The sequence below is a fragment of the Leucoraja erinacea genome, chromosome 1 (genome assembly GCF_028641065.1).
Source record: "Leucoraja erinacea ecotype New England chromosome 1, Leri_hhj_1, whole genome shotgun sequence".
NCBI classification, from domain to species: Eukaryota; Metazoa; Chordata; class Chondrichthyes; order Rajiformes; family Rajidae; genus Leucoraja; species Leucoraja erinaceus.
The window spans coordinates 135,008,664-135,027,108 of NC_073377.1; the positions used below are offsets into that span (position 1 = coordinate 135,008,664).

Below are 18,445 nucleotides of genomic sequence, written 5' to 3' on the forward strand. Positions count from 1 at the left end.
AATAGTTTTTATCCACTCAAACAGCCAAAAATCTGTAGCCTCCCTTTGATCTGGTATTTTGGTGGTTCACATGCTTGATCAATGGCGTTTTATCATTAATGTTTTATTATTATTAATGTTTTCTGAGTCATTCGTAACTGTCACTGTATGTCATGTTGTTACTTGTGGGCGGAGCACAAAGGCAAATTCCTTGTATGTGAATACTTGGCCAATAAACTTACTTACTGACATAAAACTGCTGGAGAAACTCAGCGGGTGCAGCAGCATCTATGGAGCGAAGGAAATAGGCAACATTTCGGGCCGAAACCCTTCTTCAGACTGATGGGGGGTGGTGTTGGAGGGCAGAGGGGATCACAGAGGGGGGGCAGTTAGAGAGGAGGTTGTGAAACTGTCTCCGGAGAGAGGAGGAGGAGTGTTGGAGGGCAATGGGGGGGGGGGGGGGGGGGGGGGGGGGGGGGGGGGATCACAGGGGGGGGGGGGGGCAGTTAGAGAGGAGGTTGTGATTTACTAAATTACTTACTTGCATGTTCACCACAACTGGGGTGAACAAAGGGAGCTCAACAGCTCCACCTGCTGGCTTCACTCAAAAATGAAAGCAAACTCAAACACCTGAAGCATCTTGTTCTACTGAACGGGTAATAACCATATAACCATATAACAATTACAGCACGGAAACAGGCCATCTCGGCCCTACAAGTCCGTGCCGAACAACTTTTTTTCCCCTTAGTCCCACCTGCCTGCACTCATACCATAACCCTCCATTCCCTTCTCATCCATATGCCTATCCAATTTATTTTTAAATGATACCAATGAACCTGCCTCCACCACCTCCACTGGAAGCTCATTCCACACCGCTACCACTCTCTGAGTAAAGAAGTTCCCCCTCATATTACCCCTAAACTTCTGTCCCTTAATTCTGAAGTCATGTCCTCTTGTTTGAATCTTCCCTATTCTCAAAGGGGAAAGCTTGTCCACATCAACTCTGTCTATCCCTCTCATCATTTTAAAGACCTCTATCAAGTCCCCCCTTAACCTTCTGCGCTCTAGAGAATAAAGACCTAACTTATTCAACCTATCTCTGTAACTTAGTTGTTGAAACCCAGGCAACATTCTAGTAAATCTCCTCTGTACTCTCTCTATTTTGTTGACATCCTTCCTATAATTGGGCGACCAAAATTGTACACCATACTCCAGATTTGGTCTCACCAATGCCTTGTACAATTTTAACATTACATCCCAGCTTCTATACTCAATGCTCTGATTTATAAAGGCTAGCATACCAAAAGCTTTCTTTACCACCCTATCTATATGAGATTCCACCTTCAAGGAACTATGCACGGTTATACCCAGATCCTTCTGTTCAACTGTATTCTTCAATTCCCTACCATTTACCATGTACGTCCTATTTTGATTTGTCCTGCCAAGGTGTAATACCAAGTTAATGCCAATTTAAACATTGGCAAAAAGTTTAACAATGAATCAGGAATTGTACTGAGAAAGGTTCACTATTTTTCTTGCAATTCCTGAAGTAAGCATTATTAGATAATTTGTTAAACCTTGAACAGATATTCAGGTACATACAGGTATGTAGGCACTCTGTGACTGTGGTGGCATCAATCAAATATCCATTGCAAAGTCGACACGTGATGTGAGCATTAATGTCCCAAAGCTTTATCTTCCTAGTCAGCATCTTTGAACCCTGGAAAAAACACAAGTTTTTCAAATGAAAGTGGTGTTACATTGATTAGGAACAGTAGACACTCCTGATTTTGTATTTTCACAAAAAAGGAAACCTCTTTGATACATCCATCCTATCCGAACTCCTCAGGATCTTCTGTGCTTTGGCCATGTGTACCACTCTTCTATACACCTGCAGATTCAACACCATTCTATCCAATCCATACTCACAAGACACAACTCTCTGAATTGCTTCCATGCCTTAACATCTTTCTTTAAATTCATAAGATCATAAGTGTTAGGAGTAGAATTAGGCTTTCTGGTCCATCAAGTCTACTCTGCCATTCAATCATGGCTGACCTATCTCTTCCTCCTAACCCCATTCACCTGCCTTCTCCCCAAAACCCCTGGCACCTGTACTAATCAAGAATCTATCTATCTCTGTTTTTATCATTTAAAAATAAATTGGATAGTTATATGGACGGGAAAGTAATGGAGGGTTATGGTCTGAGTGCAGGTATATGGGACTAGAAGGGTCGAGATGGCCTGTTTCCGTGCTGTAATTGTTATATGGTTATATGGTTAAATATATCCACTGACTTTGCCTCCACAGCCTTCTATGGCAAATAATTCCACAGATTCACCGCCCTCTGACTAAATGAATTTCTCCTCATCTCCTTCCTAAAATAATGTCCTTTAATTCTGAGGCTATGACCTCTAGTCCTAGACTCTCCCACTAGTGGTAACCCTCTCCACATCCACTCTATCCAAGCCTTTCACTATTCTGAAGGTTTCAATGAGGTCCCCCCTTCATTCTTCTAAACTCCAGCGAATACAGGCCCAGTGCCGACAAACACTCATCATATGTTAACTTACTCATTCCTGGGATCATTATTGTGAAGAATTAAGAGAGAGTACCCCAGACACAGGCTCAACAATGTCACAGAACCAAAGCAAGGAGACTCTAGCTGCAAGAATGTGTCATGACATCGGATTGCGTGGGAACTGAAATCAGAGTTTGGCTTCGAGGTGCTCACCTGCGCTGCTCTGACGCGGAGCACTGCAGTATAGTCATGTGATGAGGCCGGGATAGATCTCAATGATTGAGCAGTGGCGTGAAACACCTGGGCAAGGGAAGACAAGCAGGTTTTGTCACATCAAGGTACAATATAACCAGTGCAGCTCAGTGAGCATTGACCAAAGATTCTGCTGAGGAAAGGTCAGAGTTAAATTAATACAAAATAATACATTACAGTACAAGGTTATATGCTCTAATGACAGAACATCATAATATGATCCAATGTAGCCAGACTGTGGAAAAGGACAATGCATGTATGATGGTCTATTGTAGACATGTCTATGTGACACATTTTAGATGGGTTAGTGCCCATTACAGTAACTGCGAAGACAAAATTTGTTTTATGAGAATAATAATAAAAACAGAAAGTGTTTGACACACTCAGCAGGTCAGTGGAAAGAGAAACAGTGAACATCTCAGGTCAAAGGCCCTTCATCGGGAACTGGGAAAGGAAGAAAGTAAATTAGTTTTAAGTTCCAGAGGAGATAGCAGAGGGTTGAACAGGAAAATGGGAATACTTCCGATAGGGTGAGGCCAGGTAATTGGCTCCAGGTGGTATCACATCAGAACAAGAATTTATGATTACTGAGATTTTTCATCAGTAAAGTGGCCAAATTTGTAGAAATTAATAGGATCACACATATATTGTGTAGGCTTGGCGAGACTGAGGAAGCAATATGCCGGACTCATAAGAAAGTGAGTAAAGTTTATGCTATGGACAACCTAAGTGCCTTACTGGGAAAGGATGATGGGGAAATTAGCCATCTTAGTAAAGATAACTTGAAGGTCAGGTTAGAAAAGTCCAGTGGAGGAAATAGAGTAAGTGCTTACTTAGGCTGCCTTAGAGTTAATTAGAACAAAGATGCCAAAGAATGGGAGTTAGAATCTCAGAGCCACAGGCCGGGGATCGGGGATGACATGCAAGGATGGGTTCAGTATGATCAGTACATTGACCCCAAGTCTACCTGCCTGCCTATGAATGCTTGAACATTATTTGTAGGGGGACAGGTTTCACTTTCTCTTTGGTGTAGTCTGCTGGAAGGTTTTCTAAAGGTTGTATGACATCTTGTATCTTAATTTAAAATTCTTTAAAGTTGGAAATGTCAATTTCGTGGAATGCTAGGTTGTTAAACCCTTGCAAATTGGTCACAGTTTGAAATTCTATTTGATAATTGTGGAAGAGCCAGTTAAATGGTTTTATTGCAAGGTTTTAATCTAACATGGAAGTTAGGATTTTAGGGATAATATAGTAAATATTTTAATTTCTCATTCTTTGGTGAATTTTGCCTGATACATAAAGAATAAAAACACCAGAGGGTGTGCCAGATTGTTCAGTTCGATCATGGCTGGTATTTTTCATCTGTGCTGCTTCCATGAACAAATATGTCCTCTAATTTCCTCACACATTTCAAGGAGTTGGCTTGAGTAAACTCAATGACATGCTTCTTGGAGTGGAGGGTTGAAGGGGGAAATTCTGAAAATTCACTTCCCTCTGGGGAGTAGAAAAATGTTTTTTGATCTCAGCGCCAAAAAACAATTAATTTAAAGTGACCCCCGACTCTATAGGGGCAATAAGGGCAAAAGTCAGTGTATCCATTCAAAGCCTGCTATGAATTTATATTCCCCGAGAACACCTCTCTGTTTTGTGCAAAGTATAGAGCTTATCCACGGTTTCCTCAACAAGTATATACAGTAAACCTTGTTTTAACAGACCCCATTATAACTGATTTTGGATATAGTGGACAGACTTGTTGACCCGTTGCCAGCTGCCTGGTTGTTTAGAGCCCGAGCATCAACCCCATCCTCGACTCGCACGGTCTGCTGACACGGCTATTGTTACAGCTCACGTTGTAGCCCCTGGGGACAGTGCTTACTGTGGGCCACTATCAATGACAGACGCGCTCAGTCACCGTGGAGCTCCCTCCTTTCTTGAAGCCGATGGTGGCTTTGTCACCACTCGCTCCTCACTGCCGCCACTTACCGTCGCTCGGCCTCCTCCCCCACCCCTCAGAGCTGCTGCCTGCCTGAAGTTGCTGACGTACTCCACCTTGTAAGTGGCAGCTGGTAAGAGTGGAGAAAGCCCCACTGTGACTGAAATTACGATTATGATTATGAATAAGCCATAAATCTTTCTGCGTACACAGATAGTCACAGGAGTCCTCATCTACAGAGGATGAGGCACCTATGTCAGGCTAGTTCGCATTATCAATAACTGATGATCACAATCCCCGATTAACTGATCGTGTTGATATTTTGCGAAACTGTAGAATCTCCGCTGAAGCAATGTTCATAATTACTACAAAGTACTGGAACATTTTGGGACATTCTCATTCTGTGCTACTCAGTTTCTATGGTAACAAGGCCTGAATAAACCAACTTGCTCACGAAACTCAGTGGGAGGCGCAATTGAGGGTGCAAGTCAAACACACAAATTGCCCAACAAGACCAATTCTGGTAGACAGTGGTGTAACGATTCACAAGACCAGGCTCTGAGTGTCAGGTCTGGCATGGATAATGAGAGATGGAGCACACTATGACACCAGCTTTAGAGTTTAGAAGAATGAGAGTTGGTGCACAACAGGGCACATATGAGGAGCACAAATCCCCCAGAACACGGGTCATCGTCTCCGAATAAGAGCTAGGTTGCTTAGTTCTGAAATTAGAGGGTTTTTTACACTCAATGGGGTGGTACGCCTTTGGAATTGTCTACCCTCAGTAGACAATCAAGGCCATTCATTCCATTCATAGAAACATAGAAAATAGGTGCAGGAGGAGGCCATTCAGCCCATCGAGCCAGCACCGCCATTCATTGTGATTGTCCCCAATCAATAACCCATGCCCGCCTTCTCCACATATCCCTTGATTCCACTAGCCTCAAGAGCTCCGTCTAACTCTCTCTTAAATTCATCCAGTGATTTGGCCTCCACTGCCCTCTGTGGCAGGGAATTCCACAAATTCACATGTCTCTGGGTGAAAAAGTTATTTCTCACCTCTGTCTTAAATGGCCTCCCCTTTATTCTAAGACTGTGGCCGCTGGTTCTGGACTCGCCCCATCTACACTAGTCTCGCCTCCTGCGTTTGACCCATATCCCTCCAAATGCTTCCTATTCATGTACCTGTCCAAGTTTTTATCTATTTGCCAATCTATTCCCCTCCTGATTTTATATAACTACTAGACCAAGTGCAGACCCGTTGGGTCTGTTCCCCCAACATGCGGTTGCGGGGGGGGAGGCGGTCTTACCAGAGCCCTATACAACTGCAGAAGAACCTCTTTACTCCTATACTGAAATCCTCTTGTTATGAAGGCCAACATTCCATTCGCTTTCTTCACTGCCTGCTATACCTGCACACCAACTTTCAGTGACTGGTGTACAAGGACACCCAGGTCTCGCTGCACCTCCCCCTTACCTAACCTAACCCCATTGAGATAATATTCTGCCCCCTTGTTTTTGCCGCCAAAGTGGATAACCACACATTTATCTATATTATACTGCATCTGCCACGCATCTGCCCACTCACTCAACCTGTCCAGGTCACCCTGCAACCTCCTAACATCCTCTTCACAGCTCACACTGCCACCCGGCTTTCTGGAGCGCTAGTATGGATGTTGTGTGGTTATATGGTTGTGGGCTGAATGGACTGGTTTCTGGAGGGCTAGTATGGACATTGTGGGCCAAATGGATTCTTGGGGTGACAGCTCAGTCACTCAAGCCTGCTGTGCTGGCAGCTCACTCACGGCTGGTGGGCTGGCTATTCCTTGAAATTCCATTTCAAGCAGGGTGCAAGACCACCAAATTAAAGTGCAGTTTCATACCACTTCATGCAGGGTGCAAGGCCACCAAATTCAGGTGCAGTTTCCTACCACTTCAAGCAGGGTGCAAGGCCACCAAACTAAAGTGCAGTTTCCTACCACTTCAAGCAGTGCGCAAGGCCACCAAACTCAAGTGCAGTTTCATGCCACTTCAAGCAGGGTGCAAGGCCACCAAATTCAAATGTAGTTTCATATCATTTCATGCAGGGTGCAAGGCCACCACATTCAAATGCAATTTCATACGATTTCAAGCAGGGTGAAACCACCATAAAATCACACAAAACATCACACTCACAGTTCAGTAGACATTCAGAGTGTTCAGTTGATTCACAGCTCAGACAGTCGTGACCATCTTGCAGAGACTGAGCCACACCCACATTTCCGGGTTTTATAAACCCTCCCCCCTCCAGGGGCGTGGCCTTTATGGCATGATTGACATGAGAGAGATTCTCAACATTTTTTAAACACTAATAACACATTGATGGGAAGAATCCTCTTCCACATTTTCATTTTCAAACCACATTAAGGCCACTCAAGGTCAGTAAAACCACACTCACAATTTAGTAGACATGTGTTCAGTGTTATTCACAACTCAGACTGAGAGATGTGAACCTCTCGCTCCCCCATCTTGCAGAGACTGACTGAGGCACTCAACACTTCCAGGTTTTATAGTCCCTCCGAAGGGGCGAGGCCTTCAGGAGAGAGAATCTCAACATTTTTTAAACACTAATAACTCTTTTATTTTTCATCGATGGGAAAAATCCTCTTGTCCTGCGCAGCGGAGGGGATTCTGAGTAAGATGGCCAAAAATCACAGAGGTAAGTGGCAGCGTTTATTCTAAAATCAATATACAGAACAGGAAGTGGTCAAGACCAGACTTTTAGTAATATAGATACTGCATCTGCCCACTCACTCAATCTGTCCAGGTCGCCCTGCAACCTCCTAACATCCTCTTCACATTCAAAACAGAGATGCCTAGATTTCTGTATGTTGGAGGAATCAAGAGATAAAGGGATTGACAATAGACAATAGGTGCGGGAGTAGGCCATATGGCCCCTCAAACCGGCAACCCGATTCGATGTGATCATGGCTGAACATCCACAATCAGTACCCCGTCCCTGCCTTCTCCCCATTTCCCATAAATTGGTGACCCCGACAGCCCAATTTGAAATTGGACGCCGAGATGCACGATGATTTAGTTCCCGACACCCATCAGCCTCAAGCTGCCGGTGTTTTGGCCTGAGCTGCCACAGGTGTGGTTTGCACATTTCAACCTGCGCCGCATCCTCGCGGATGAGACAAAGTATTTTCATGTGGTGGGAGCCGACGCAGGAGTCGGCCTCCCGTCTGCGGCTCTCCTACCGCATACTTTTGGGCTCAGCCGCCGGGGCTGGGAGACCACAAGCCATCGGTCCTCATGGCCGAGATGCTCGCGTTAATGGACAGCCACCTCCCGTGCCTGCTATTCGAGCAGGCATTCCTCAAACAAATGCCGGACGATGTCCACCTCATGCGCGCGGATGCGGATTTCGCCGACTGGGCCAACCAACTCTGGCTGATGAAACATCAGCGCCATTAACTGCGTGTCCGCACCAGCGCACCCTTCGCCTCTGCAGGAAATCAACGAAGGCCCGCCCACGAACCCCAGCACGGAGCCGCAGCAGCGACCCGGGACTCGCGGTAGGCACCTTTGGTGTTATTATCACCTCCGCTATGGTGCGGAGGCTCGACGCTTCCGCCCACACTGTACATTTCAGGGAAATGCCTCGGCCGATCGTCTGAAGAGACGATCACGATCGGCCCACCCGACCAGCAGCTCAACGCCGTCGCCGAGGTCGCTGGTCCTTACACCGCCGTTCTTGCAGAATTCCCTGGACTCCATACACAGCGGGGCGGCTCCTAAACACGGGGTCGTGCACCACATCTCCACCGAGGGCCCTCCAGTGCATGCCTGGGTGTGCCGCCTCCCGCCAGACAAACTGCGCGTCGCCCGGGATGAATTTCGACTGATGGAGGACATGGGGATTGTCCGGCGGTCCGACAGCCCTTGGGCCTCCCCGCTGCACATGCTCCCGAAAGCATCTGGGGGGGTGGTGACCATGCGGGGATTAATGGCGCCTGAATGCAATAACCACAGCGGACGGCTGTTCAGGACTTCTCCGCGCACCTCGAAGGAGCCGCGTTCTATTCCAAAGGGTTACAATCAAATCCCCGTGCACCCCAACGATGTCCCGAAAACCGTCACGATCACCCCATCGGCCTATTCAAATAGCTGCTAATGCCTTTCGGATTAAAGAACACAAGCATTCCAGCGGCTGATGGACCAAGTCAGACTGGGTCTGCCTTTCGGCTTCATTTATTTGGACAGCATTCTAGTCGCCAGCGCCTCGCAAGCGGAGCATGTCACCCAACTCCGTTCTTTGTTTCAGCGCCTCTGCGAACACACGGCCTTGTCATTAACCCCGCGAAATGCCAATTTGGCCTCCGCTCCATTTCCTTCCTGGGGCACAGTGTGACCCTGCAAGGCGCTACCCAGCTCCCTGCGAAGGTCGTGGCCATCCGGCAGTTCCCTAGGCCGCACACTATGGGGCTACAGGAGTTTGTCGGCATGGTGCTGCCATCATGTGTCGTGCCGGCAGCTGCTGCCGTTATGCCGGGGCTCAAAATTAACGGTTGCCCGGGTGCCACTGACCACTCAAAGCGCCACCGGGCACCCTAAACACCAAGTGATTTTGCTCGGCTTGGCAACCAGATAATGGTTTGTACCGAAGACAGACACAAAACACTGGAGTAACGGGTCAGGCAGCATCTCTGGAGAAAAGGAACGCGACGTTTTGTGTCGGCGGTGATGGCTGTGATGCGTGGAAAATATACTAGGTGCGGGGTGAGGAAGAGTCGGAGGGAAAGACGGGCCCCGAACAGCGGCTCCATCTCCTCCTCCTCCCGCCCGCCCTGATAAGGACCGCCGCTTGCAAATCCGCTAATGACGCTTTCAATACAAACCCTCCCGCACGCCGTGGCCGGGAGGAGGTAGGGAGGGGGAGACCTCGGCGTGCGGGAGGGTTTGTATTGAAAGCGTCATTAGCGGATTTGCAAGCGGCGGTCCTTATCAGGGCAGGCGGGAGGAGGAGGAGATGGAGCCGCTGTCGCAGCCGCTGCTGCCACTGTGCGGGACCCGTCATTCGCTCCGACCCTTCTGAAGCAGATGCACCATAGATCCTATAGCTATAGGATCTTTGAGCTGCACCGCTCGGCCCCCGCACCTTCCTGTCGGCTGGCGGAGGAGGGAGGCGGTGGCCAAGGCAGTGGGGCGATGTTGTGCGAGGAGCGCTGACCCTCCTTCCTCCATACCTCGCCCCCCTTTTCTCTCTCTCTCTCTCTCTCTCTCTTGTACGCCCCCTCCCCCCCCCTTATCCTGGGACCCCTCCTCACCATCCCGCACTGATCCCCATTCCCGCCTCTATTCAGTCCTCACAGACATCCCCTGTACTCCCCTCCCCATCTCCCCACCCCCCAATCCATTAACCATATAACATATAACCATATAACAATTACAGCACGGAAACAGGCCATCTCGACCCTTCTAGTCCGTGCCGAACACATAATCTCCCCTAGTCCCATACACCTGCGCTCAGACCATAACACTCCATTCCCTTCCCATCCATATAACTATCCAATTTATTTTTAAATGATAAAAACAAACCTGCCTCCACCACCTTCACTGGAAGCTCATTCCACACAGCTACCACTCTCTGAGTAAAGAAGTTCCCCCTCATGTTACCCCTAAACTTCAGTCCCTTAATTCTCAAGTCATGTCCCCTTGTTTGAATCTTCCCTACTCTCAGTGGGAAAAGCTTTTCCACGTCAACTCTGTCTATCCCTCTCATCATTTTAAAAACCTCTATCAAGTCCCCCCTTAACCTTCTGCGCTCCAAAGAATAAAGCCCTAACTTGTTCAACCTTTCTCTGTAACTTAGTTGCTGAAACTCAGGCAACATTCTAGTAAATCTCCTCTGTACTCTCTCTATTTTGTTGACATCCTTCCTATAATTAGGCGACCAAAATTGTACACCATACTCCAGAATTGGCCTCACCAATGCCTTGTACAATTTTAACATTACATCCCAACTTCTATACTCAATGCTCTGATTTATAAAGGCCAGCACACCAAAAGCTTTCTTTACCACCCTATCTACATGAGATTCCACTTTCAGGGAACTGTGCACAGTTATTCCCAGATCCCTCTGTTCACCTACATTCTTCAATTCCCTACCATTTACCATGTACGTCCTATTTTGATTTGTCCTGCCAAGATGTAGCACCTCACACTTATCAGCATTAAACTCCATCTGCCATCTTTCAGCCCACTCTTCCAACTGGCATAAATCTCTCTGTAGACTTTGAAACTCTACTTCATTACCCGCAACCCCACCTATCTTAGTATCATCTGCATACTTACTAATCCAATTTACCACACCATCATCCAGATCATTGATGTACATGACAAACAACAGTGGACCCAACACAGATCCCTGTGGCACCCCACTCGTCACTGGCCTCCCACCTGACAAACAACCATCCACCATTACTCTCTGGCATCTCCCATTCAGCCACTGTTGAATCCATCTTGCTACTCCACCATTAATACCCAACCATTGAACCTTCTTAACCAACCTTCCATGAGGAACCTTGTCAAAGGTCTTACTGAAGTCCATATACACAACATCCACTGCTTTACCCTCATCAATTTCCCGAGTAACATCTTCAAAAAATTCAAGAAGATTAGTTAAACATGACCTTCCAGGCACAAATCCATGTTGACTGTTCCTAATCAGACCCTGTTTATCCAGATGCTTATATATATATTATCTCTAAGTATTCTTTCCATTAATTTGCCCACCACTGACGTCAAACTAACAGGTCTATAATTGCTAGGTTTACTCTTAGACCCCTTTTTAAACAATGGAACAACATGCGCAGTATGCCAATCCTCCGGCACTATTCCCGTTTCTAATGACATTTGAAATATTTCTGCCATAGCCCCTGCTATTTCAACACTAACTTCCCTCAATGTCCTAGGGAATATCCTGTCCGGACCTGGAGACTTATCCACTTTTATATTTCTCAAAAGTGTCAGTACTTCCTCTTCAATGTACTCCATTTCTCTTCCACATCTTTCCCATAAAACAAACTGTCCCGATTTACTCCTTTTAAATCCTTTCGCATCTCCTCAAAGTTAGCCTTTCTCCAATCAAAAATCTCAACCCTAGGTCCAGTTTTGTCCCTCTCCACAATTATATTGAAACTAATGGTATTGTGATCACTGGACCCGAACTGTTCCCCAACGCATACCTCTGCCACCTGACCCATCTCATTTCCTAACAGGAGGTCCAGTACCGCCCCTTCTCTAGTAGGTACTTCTATGTATTGTTGCAAAAAACTATCCTGCACACATTTTACAAACTCCAAACCATCCAGCCAATTTACAGAATGTGTTTCCCAGTTTCCCAGAAAATTGAAATCTCCCACAATCACTACCTTGTGCTTACTACTAATATCTGCAATCTCCTTACATATTTGCTCTTCCAATTCTCGCTCCCCATTTGGCGGTCTATAATACACCCCTATAAGTGTTGCTACCCCTTTCCCATTTCTCAGTTCCACCCAAATAGCCTCCCTAGACGAGCCCTCTAATCTATCCTGCCAAAGCACTGCTGTAATATCTTCCCTGATAAGCAATGCAACACCTCCACCTCTTGCCCCTCCAATTCTATCACACCTGAAGCAACGAAATCCTGGAATATTTAGTTTCCAATCACAGCCCTCCTGCAACCATGTTTCACTGATCGCCACAACATCATACTTCCAGGTGTCAATCCAGGCTCTAAGTTCATCCACTTTTCTTACAATGCTCCTAGCATTAAAATATGCACATTTAAGAAACCCACCCTCTCTTATTCTCTGATTATTTTCTTTTTCTTCTCTCTCCCCTACATTTTGAGTCAGAGTGCTACCATTCTCTGCCCCCTGCTTCACACACCGACTGCTAGCTTTCCCAATTTGAGTCCCTCCCCCCAGCCATACTATTCATCCTGCGCTGATCACCCTATCCACACATTGATTCTCCTGCCACACTCCCCCCCCCCCCCCATCCATCCTACACTGGTCCCCCATTTCATCCTGTACTTATCCCTTTCCCATCCATCCTGCACTTCTCCTCCTTCCATCCTGTACTGATCTCCCATCCATCCCGTACTAATCCACCCCCCATTTACCCTGCACCTTCCCCTCATTCAACCTGTAGAGACCCCCATTCATCCTGCACAGACTCTCCGATCCACACTGTACTGACCCCCCCCCCCATTCATCCTGCGCTGATCTCCCCCCCCCCATCCATCCTGTACTGATCCTCCCATTCAAGAAGAATGGTCTCGACCCGAAACATTGCCTATTTCCTTCGCTCCATAGATGCTGCCTCACCCGCTGAGTTTCTCCAGCACTTTTGTCTACCCCCATCCACCCCGTACTGAACCCCGCCACCCATTTCAACACCACTGACATTCCCCTTGCTCTCCCCTCACAATTTTACCTTCTCCAACTAACACGTACTAATTAACCTGCCTCAATCCATCCATTCTGCACGGACTGCCTTCTAATCCCCCCCACCCCCCGCCATCTATCCACCCCGCACTGATGACATTGACTATGTTTGATAACGGAATACAATCAAATGTGTTTTAATTCCCATTATTTGTTTTAATCCATAAAGATGGATAAAAGTGTTCGAATGTCACTGCTGCCATTGACACGTTATTACAGAATTCAATTTAACGGCAAATCCATGCTCTTAATATGCAGTATCAGTACTGTAGTTATTTAATGAGCAACATTCACAACTATACGTACGCATGTATGTTACAATGGTCCAGGATTTATTGACACAGGTTGATCATACGCTGAATAATGCAACCACATTTTTATTTGGAAGTGGAAAGAACTAATAGAAATTGCATTAATTGCAATGTGTAAAAAGAGTTGAGATACTGTGTTATAATTTTGCTGCATGTCATTGTGGGATATATCATGTCTTGATTGGTGAATATGTTTAGTTTGTGACTTTATTTGAAGCAGAAATAATATGTGAAAGCTTCATTGAGTATAATTCCAACTGGTAACTACGCACTTCGTCCGAGCACATTATCGCACGCGTCATGCAAGCCACCTAATCTGTCATTTGGCAACCTAAAAAGCTGCCAAGGTTGCCCGGCTGGCAACAGGGAAAAAAAGTTAAGTGAGAGCCCTGCAAGCGTCCCCTGTTCGGGTGCCTGGCGGGTAAGCCGCGGGACCTCGTGAGGTCCGAGGAGGCGGATGCGGCTTTCAAGGGTGCCAAGGCAGCCTTGGCTAATGCCAACATGTTAGTGCACCCGCGCGCTTCAGCCCCCACCGCGCTCACCATTGACGCCTCAGATGCTGCTGTAGGGGGTGTTCTGGAGCAGCTCGTTGACGGCCGCTGCAGCCGTTGGCCTTTTTCAGTCGTCAGCTGCGGTCTCCAGAATGCAACTACAGCGCTTTCGATCGCGAGCTGCTGCCGCTGTACCTGGCCGTCAGGCATTTCAGGTATTTCTCAAGGGCCGGGCGTTTACACGTTCGCGGACCACAAGCCCCTTACTTTCGCCCTGGGTAAGATCGCCGATCCATGGTCCACCCGCCAGCAGAGGCACTTGCTCTACATTTCGGAATTTACAACCGATGTTCGCCACATCGCAGGGAAACAAAACGTCGTTGTCGACGTCTTGTCCCGCCCCTCGTGTACGGCTCGGCCCTGCGGGTGCCCGCGGTCAGGTCGCATCGGCCCCGGCGCTGCTGGCAGGCCTTCGAGAGCGGGTGAGCACATTGGCCCCCGTTCCCTTGTCCAGGCAAGGTTCATCCGCAGTGCATGTGCCCGCAGTGTTACAACAGTGTGCCTATGTTTTCATCCTCAGGGACACTCACTGCTCGCCCTTACAATGAGTCTATGAAGGGCCATTCCGGGTGCTGCGAGCTGGAGTCGCTACGTTCACGGTGGACGTGGGAGGCCGGGAGGAGTTCGGCTCCGTCGGCCGTCTCAAGCTCGCCCACGTGGATGTGGACAGCCCGGTCGTTGCTGCGCTGTGAGGTAGAGGTCGTCCACCGGCCGTCCCGCCCGTACTGAGTACGCTCGTTTCCTCCAACCCTGTTCTTTCTGCTCCATTGCCTGACTCCGGTTTTGTTCCGCCAGCCCCCAATGTTACGCCCGCCCCGCTTTCGCGGACCACATGTTCGGGTGGTTCCATACGGGTCCTCGCTCGGTTCCGTACCTCGGGTTCTGGGGGGGGGGTCCTGTAGCGGCACCTACTGGTGCCGGTAGGTAGTCGAACCCTGCGGTCGGTTACCTTGGTCATGTGACTGTGGGAGGGGTTTTGTTTTTTTCGCCCGTTTTCTGAGCTAGCCGCATTCATTACTTCAACCACCATTGTGGTAAAGCCCATATCCCACTTTCCCGAGTTTTCCCCTTGATTCGAACTCGGAGAATTATGGTAATAGCCATTCATAGGTGCTTTTTTTTTTTACTCATGGACATTTTTCAACATGTTGAAAAAACGTCCCGACTTACCTGATGCCCCGAGTTCCTATGGCTGGCATTACGAGCCGCTACGAAACATCTATGGACTCCTACGAGCTCGCTACCGACATTCCCCGAGTTCGAATCAAGGGGAAAACTCAGGAGAGTTCGTGAGTAACTCGGGAAAGTGGGACACAGGCTTTAGATTGTTTTTGTATTAGCTGTCGTTTGATCCTTGTCGTTTTCACTGCTTTGACAATAAAGCTCGTTTGTGAAAACAACTGACGTCTCGACTCGCTAAAGAATTTCCCTTAGACTCTAAATTTTAGAACTTTGTCAGACTTTTCACTTATATGTTATCCAAATTTAAGAAATTTCGAGACTTCGTTTATCTAAAATTAGGACTCTAATTTGGAAGTAGGTTAACCAGTTTCACAGTTCGTAACAACGTATCCCTCTTGGAATCAAAACTTCCCTATCCAAGAATTGGTTTATCTGGGAACCACCATCAGGCCCTCTCTGTCTCTGTCCATAACTACCTTAAACGTAATCCAACAGTGGTCACTGGTCTCAAAAGGCTCTTCCACGAACACTTCATTCGCTTGCCCTTCCCAATTTCCGAAGACTAGATGTCTTGTGGGGCCTCTACATATTGTGGGAGAAAACTCTCCTTAACACCTTCGAGAAAGTGCTCCCCATCAAAACCTTTCTCACTGATTTTCCCAGTCAATATTGAGAAAATTATAATCCCCGACTATAACAACCTTATTTGACTTGCAATCTCCTGGCATATTTGTTTTTTTTTAAACTCTCTTTTACTCCTCCTTTACCCTCACCCGTCTCTTCTGAAGCTCATGTATTCCGGAACACCGAGCTGCCAGTCAGGCCCCTCTCTTAACCAGGTTTCAGTCATGGCTACAATGTCCCAGTCGCTCGTACCTATCCATGCCCTGAGCTCATCTGCCATACCCGTCAGGCCCCTTGCATTAAAATACGTGCAGTTTAAACCAAACCTCCTTCATCACTTTCCGCCTTCTTCTTGCCTATTCTGTCCTCTAACCTTTCCCACACCACCCTCCACACCTTGGTGTCCTTAAATAATGGTACAGCATTAGCCACCCTGCAGTCTTCAGGAACTTCTCCTGTGGCTGAAGATGATGCAAATATCTCTGTCAGGACTTCTGCAATTTCCTCGCCAACTTTTCACTAGGTCCAAAGATGCTGAGGTTTTATCCACCTTAAGGCATTTTAAAACCAGCAATACCTTCTCTTTGGTCAATGACATCACAACTCTATGCCTCAACAGTTTTGATGATCTTCGCCTCAGTGAAACAACAACTTGCATTGTTCTCATTACCTTTAATATTACTTTTCTGATTCCCTCTTCTCCAATACAACAGTGACATTTTCTATTTTTCTATCAATTGGAATCTTGCCAAACCAGGAAATCTTTGGAAAATTAAAACCAATGTGCTAGACACCTCACCCTAGAATAAAGTCCATCAGGTCCTGAGACTTGATAACCTGCTGCATTTAAGGTTTAGGTCTATTTATATATTGTCATGAGTACCAAGGTATAGTGAAAAGCATTGTTTAGCATTGTTATCCAATCAAATCAGGCAACGGTTAACACGAATACAATCAATCCAAACTCAAGTACAACAGTGCACAGTTATTCCCAGATCCCTCTGTTCACCTACATTCTTCAATTCAAAATAGGACGCACATGGTAAATGGTAGGGAATTGAAGAATGTAGGTGAACAGAGGGATCTGGGAATAACTGTGCACAGTTCCCTGAAAGTGGAATCTCATGTAGATAGGGTGGTAAAGAAAGCTTTTGGTGTGCTGGCCTTTATAAAAGAGCATTGAGTATAGAAGTTGGGATGTAATACAAGGCATTGGTGAGGCCAATTCTGGAGTATGGTGTACAATTTTGGTCACCTAATTATAGGAAGGATGTCAACAAAATAGAGAGAGTACAGAGGAGATTTACTAGAATGTTGCCTGGGTTTCAGCAACTAAGTTACAGAGAAAGGTTGAACAAGTTAGGGCTTTATTCTTTGGAGCGCTGAAGGTTAAGGGGGGACTTGATAGAGGTTTTTAAAATGATGAGAGGGATAGACAGAGTTGAAGTGGAAAAGCTTTTCCCACTGAGAGTAGGGAAGATTCAAACAAGGGGACATGACATGAGAATTAAGGGACTGAAGTTTAGGGGTAACATGAGGGGGAACTTCTTTACTCAGAGAGTGGTAGCTGTGTGGAATGAGCTTCCAGTAAAGGTGGTGGAGGCAGGTTCGTTTTTATCATTTAAAAATAAATTGGATAGTTATATGGATGGGAAGGGAATGGAGGGTTATGGTCTGAGCGCAGGTATATGGGACTAGGGGAGATTATGTGTTCGGCACGGACTAGAAGGGTCGAGATGGCCTGTTTCCGTGCTGTAATTGTTATATGTTATATGTTATATGTTAACAGATAGAGAGAGCAAAGGGGAAGATAGATGGTGCAGAATATTGTTCATAGAATTGGAGCGCATCAGTTCTGTAGACAAACTACAATGTCCGCAATGGGGCAGGTGTGAACCCTCAGCATGTAGAGTCATGACTGCAATTTGTCAATTTGCAGCTATTTCTGCAAATAGCTGCAAATTCTATTACTTTATACATTCTATGCTGAAGATTGATGTAAAATAGCTATTGAAATTTGCCCTCTTGTTTTTCACTATTAATTCCTTTCTTTGTGCTCTTTCTCCAAAGTACATCAGGGTGGGGCAGGATTCCACAGGTAAAGACAGTGCCATCGTGGTACATACTCCCTGATAACCAGGTTGTACTTGGGACCACTCAGTTCGAGTCTTCACTACAACCACGTAGATTGAAAGGGCGAGGTGAGAGCGACCATCCCTCACACAAGATAGCCCCACGAGGAATGAAGGAGCTCGTAAAATAGGGAGTGTGATAGAGGGAAATGGTTGTAGTTGTTGGAGAACAAGTATACCCAGCCAGGACATCACTACAGGTATTCCTCAGAGCAGTGCCCTTGGCCCAACTATTCTCAGCTGCTTCATCAAATACACAGCTTTTCTCATCATAAGGACAGAGGTGGAGATGCTTGTCGATGTTCCATTCCACTTACAACAACTTGGCATATGAAGCAATCAACTCCTGCCTGGTGCAGGACTGACAACATTCAGGCACCAGTTGAAAAGTAGTAACTTACATGTGTGGCACAAAGGTGCCAGGCAATGGTCAACTTCAACAAGGGAGCTGCAATAACCTAGCCTTTAACATTCAGCAG

At 46.7% G+C, this 18,445-nt stretch overlaps 1 protein-coding gene across 1 annotated transcript in view; it reads right to left on the reverse strand.

The window, feature by feature from the left end:
• LOC129702119 (polycomb group RING finger protein 3) overlaps positions 1-18,445 on the reverse strand; it is a 138,028-nt gene that overhangs the window by 96,097 nt on the left and 23,486 nt on the right. Inside the window, exons 2-3 of the mRNA XM_055643700.1 lie at positions 2,715-2,801; positions 1,582-1,699 (exon numbers count right to left, since the gene is read on the reverse strand). Of these exons, the coding sequence (XP_055499675.1) occupies positions 1,582-1,699; positions 2,715-2,801 (205 nt within the window). The remainder of the gene's footprint in view (positions 1-1,581; positions 1,700-2,714; positions 2,802-18,445) is intronic.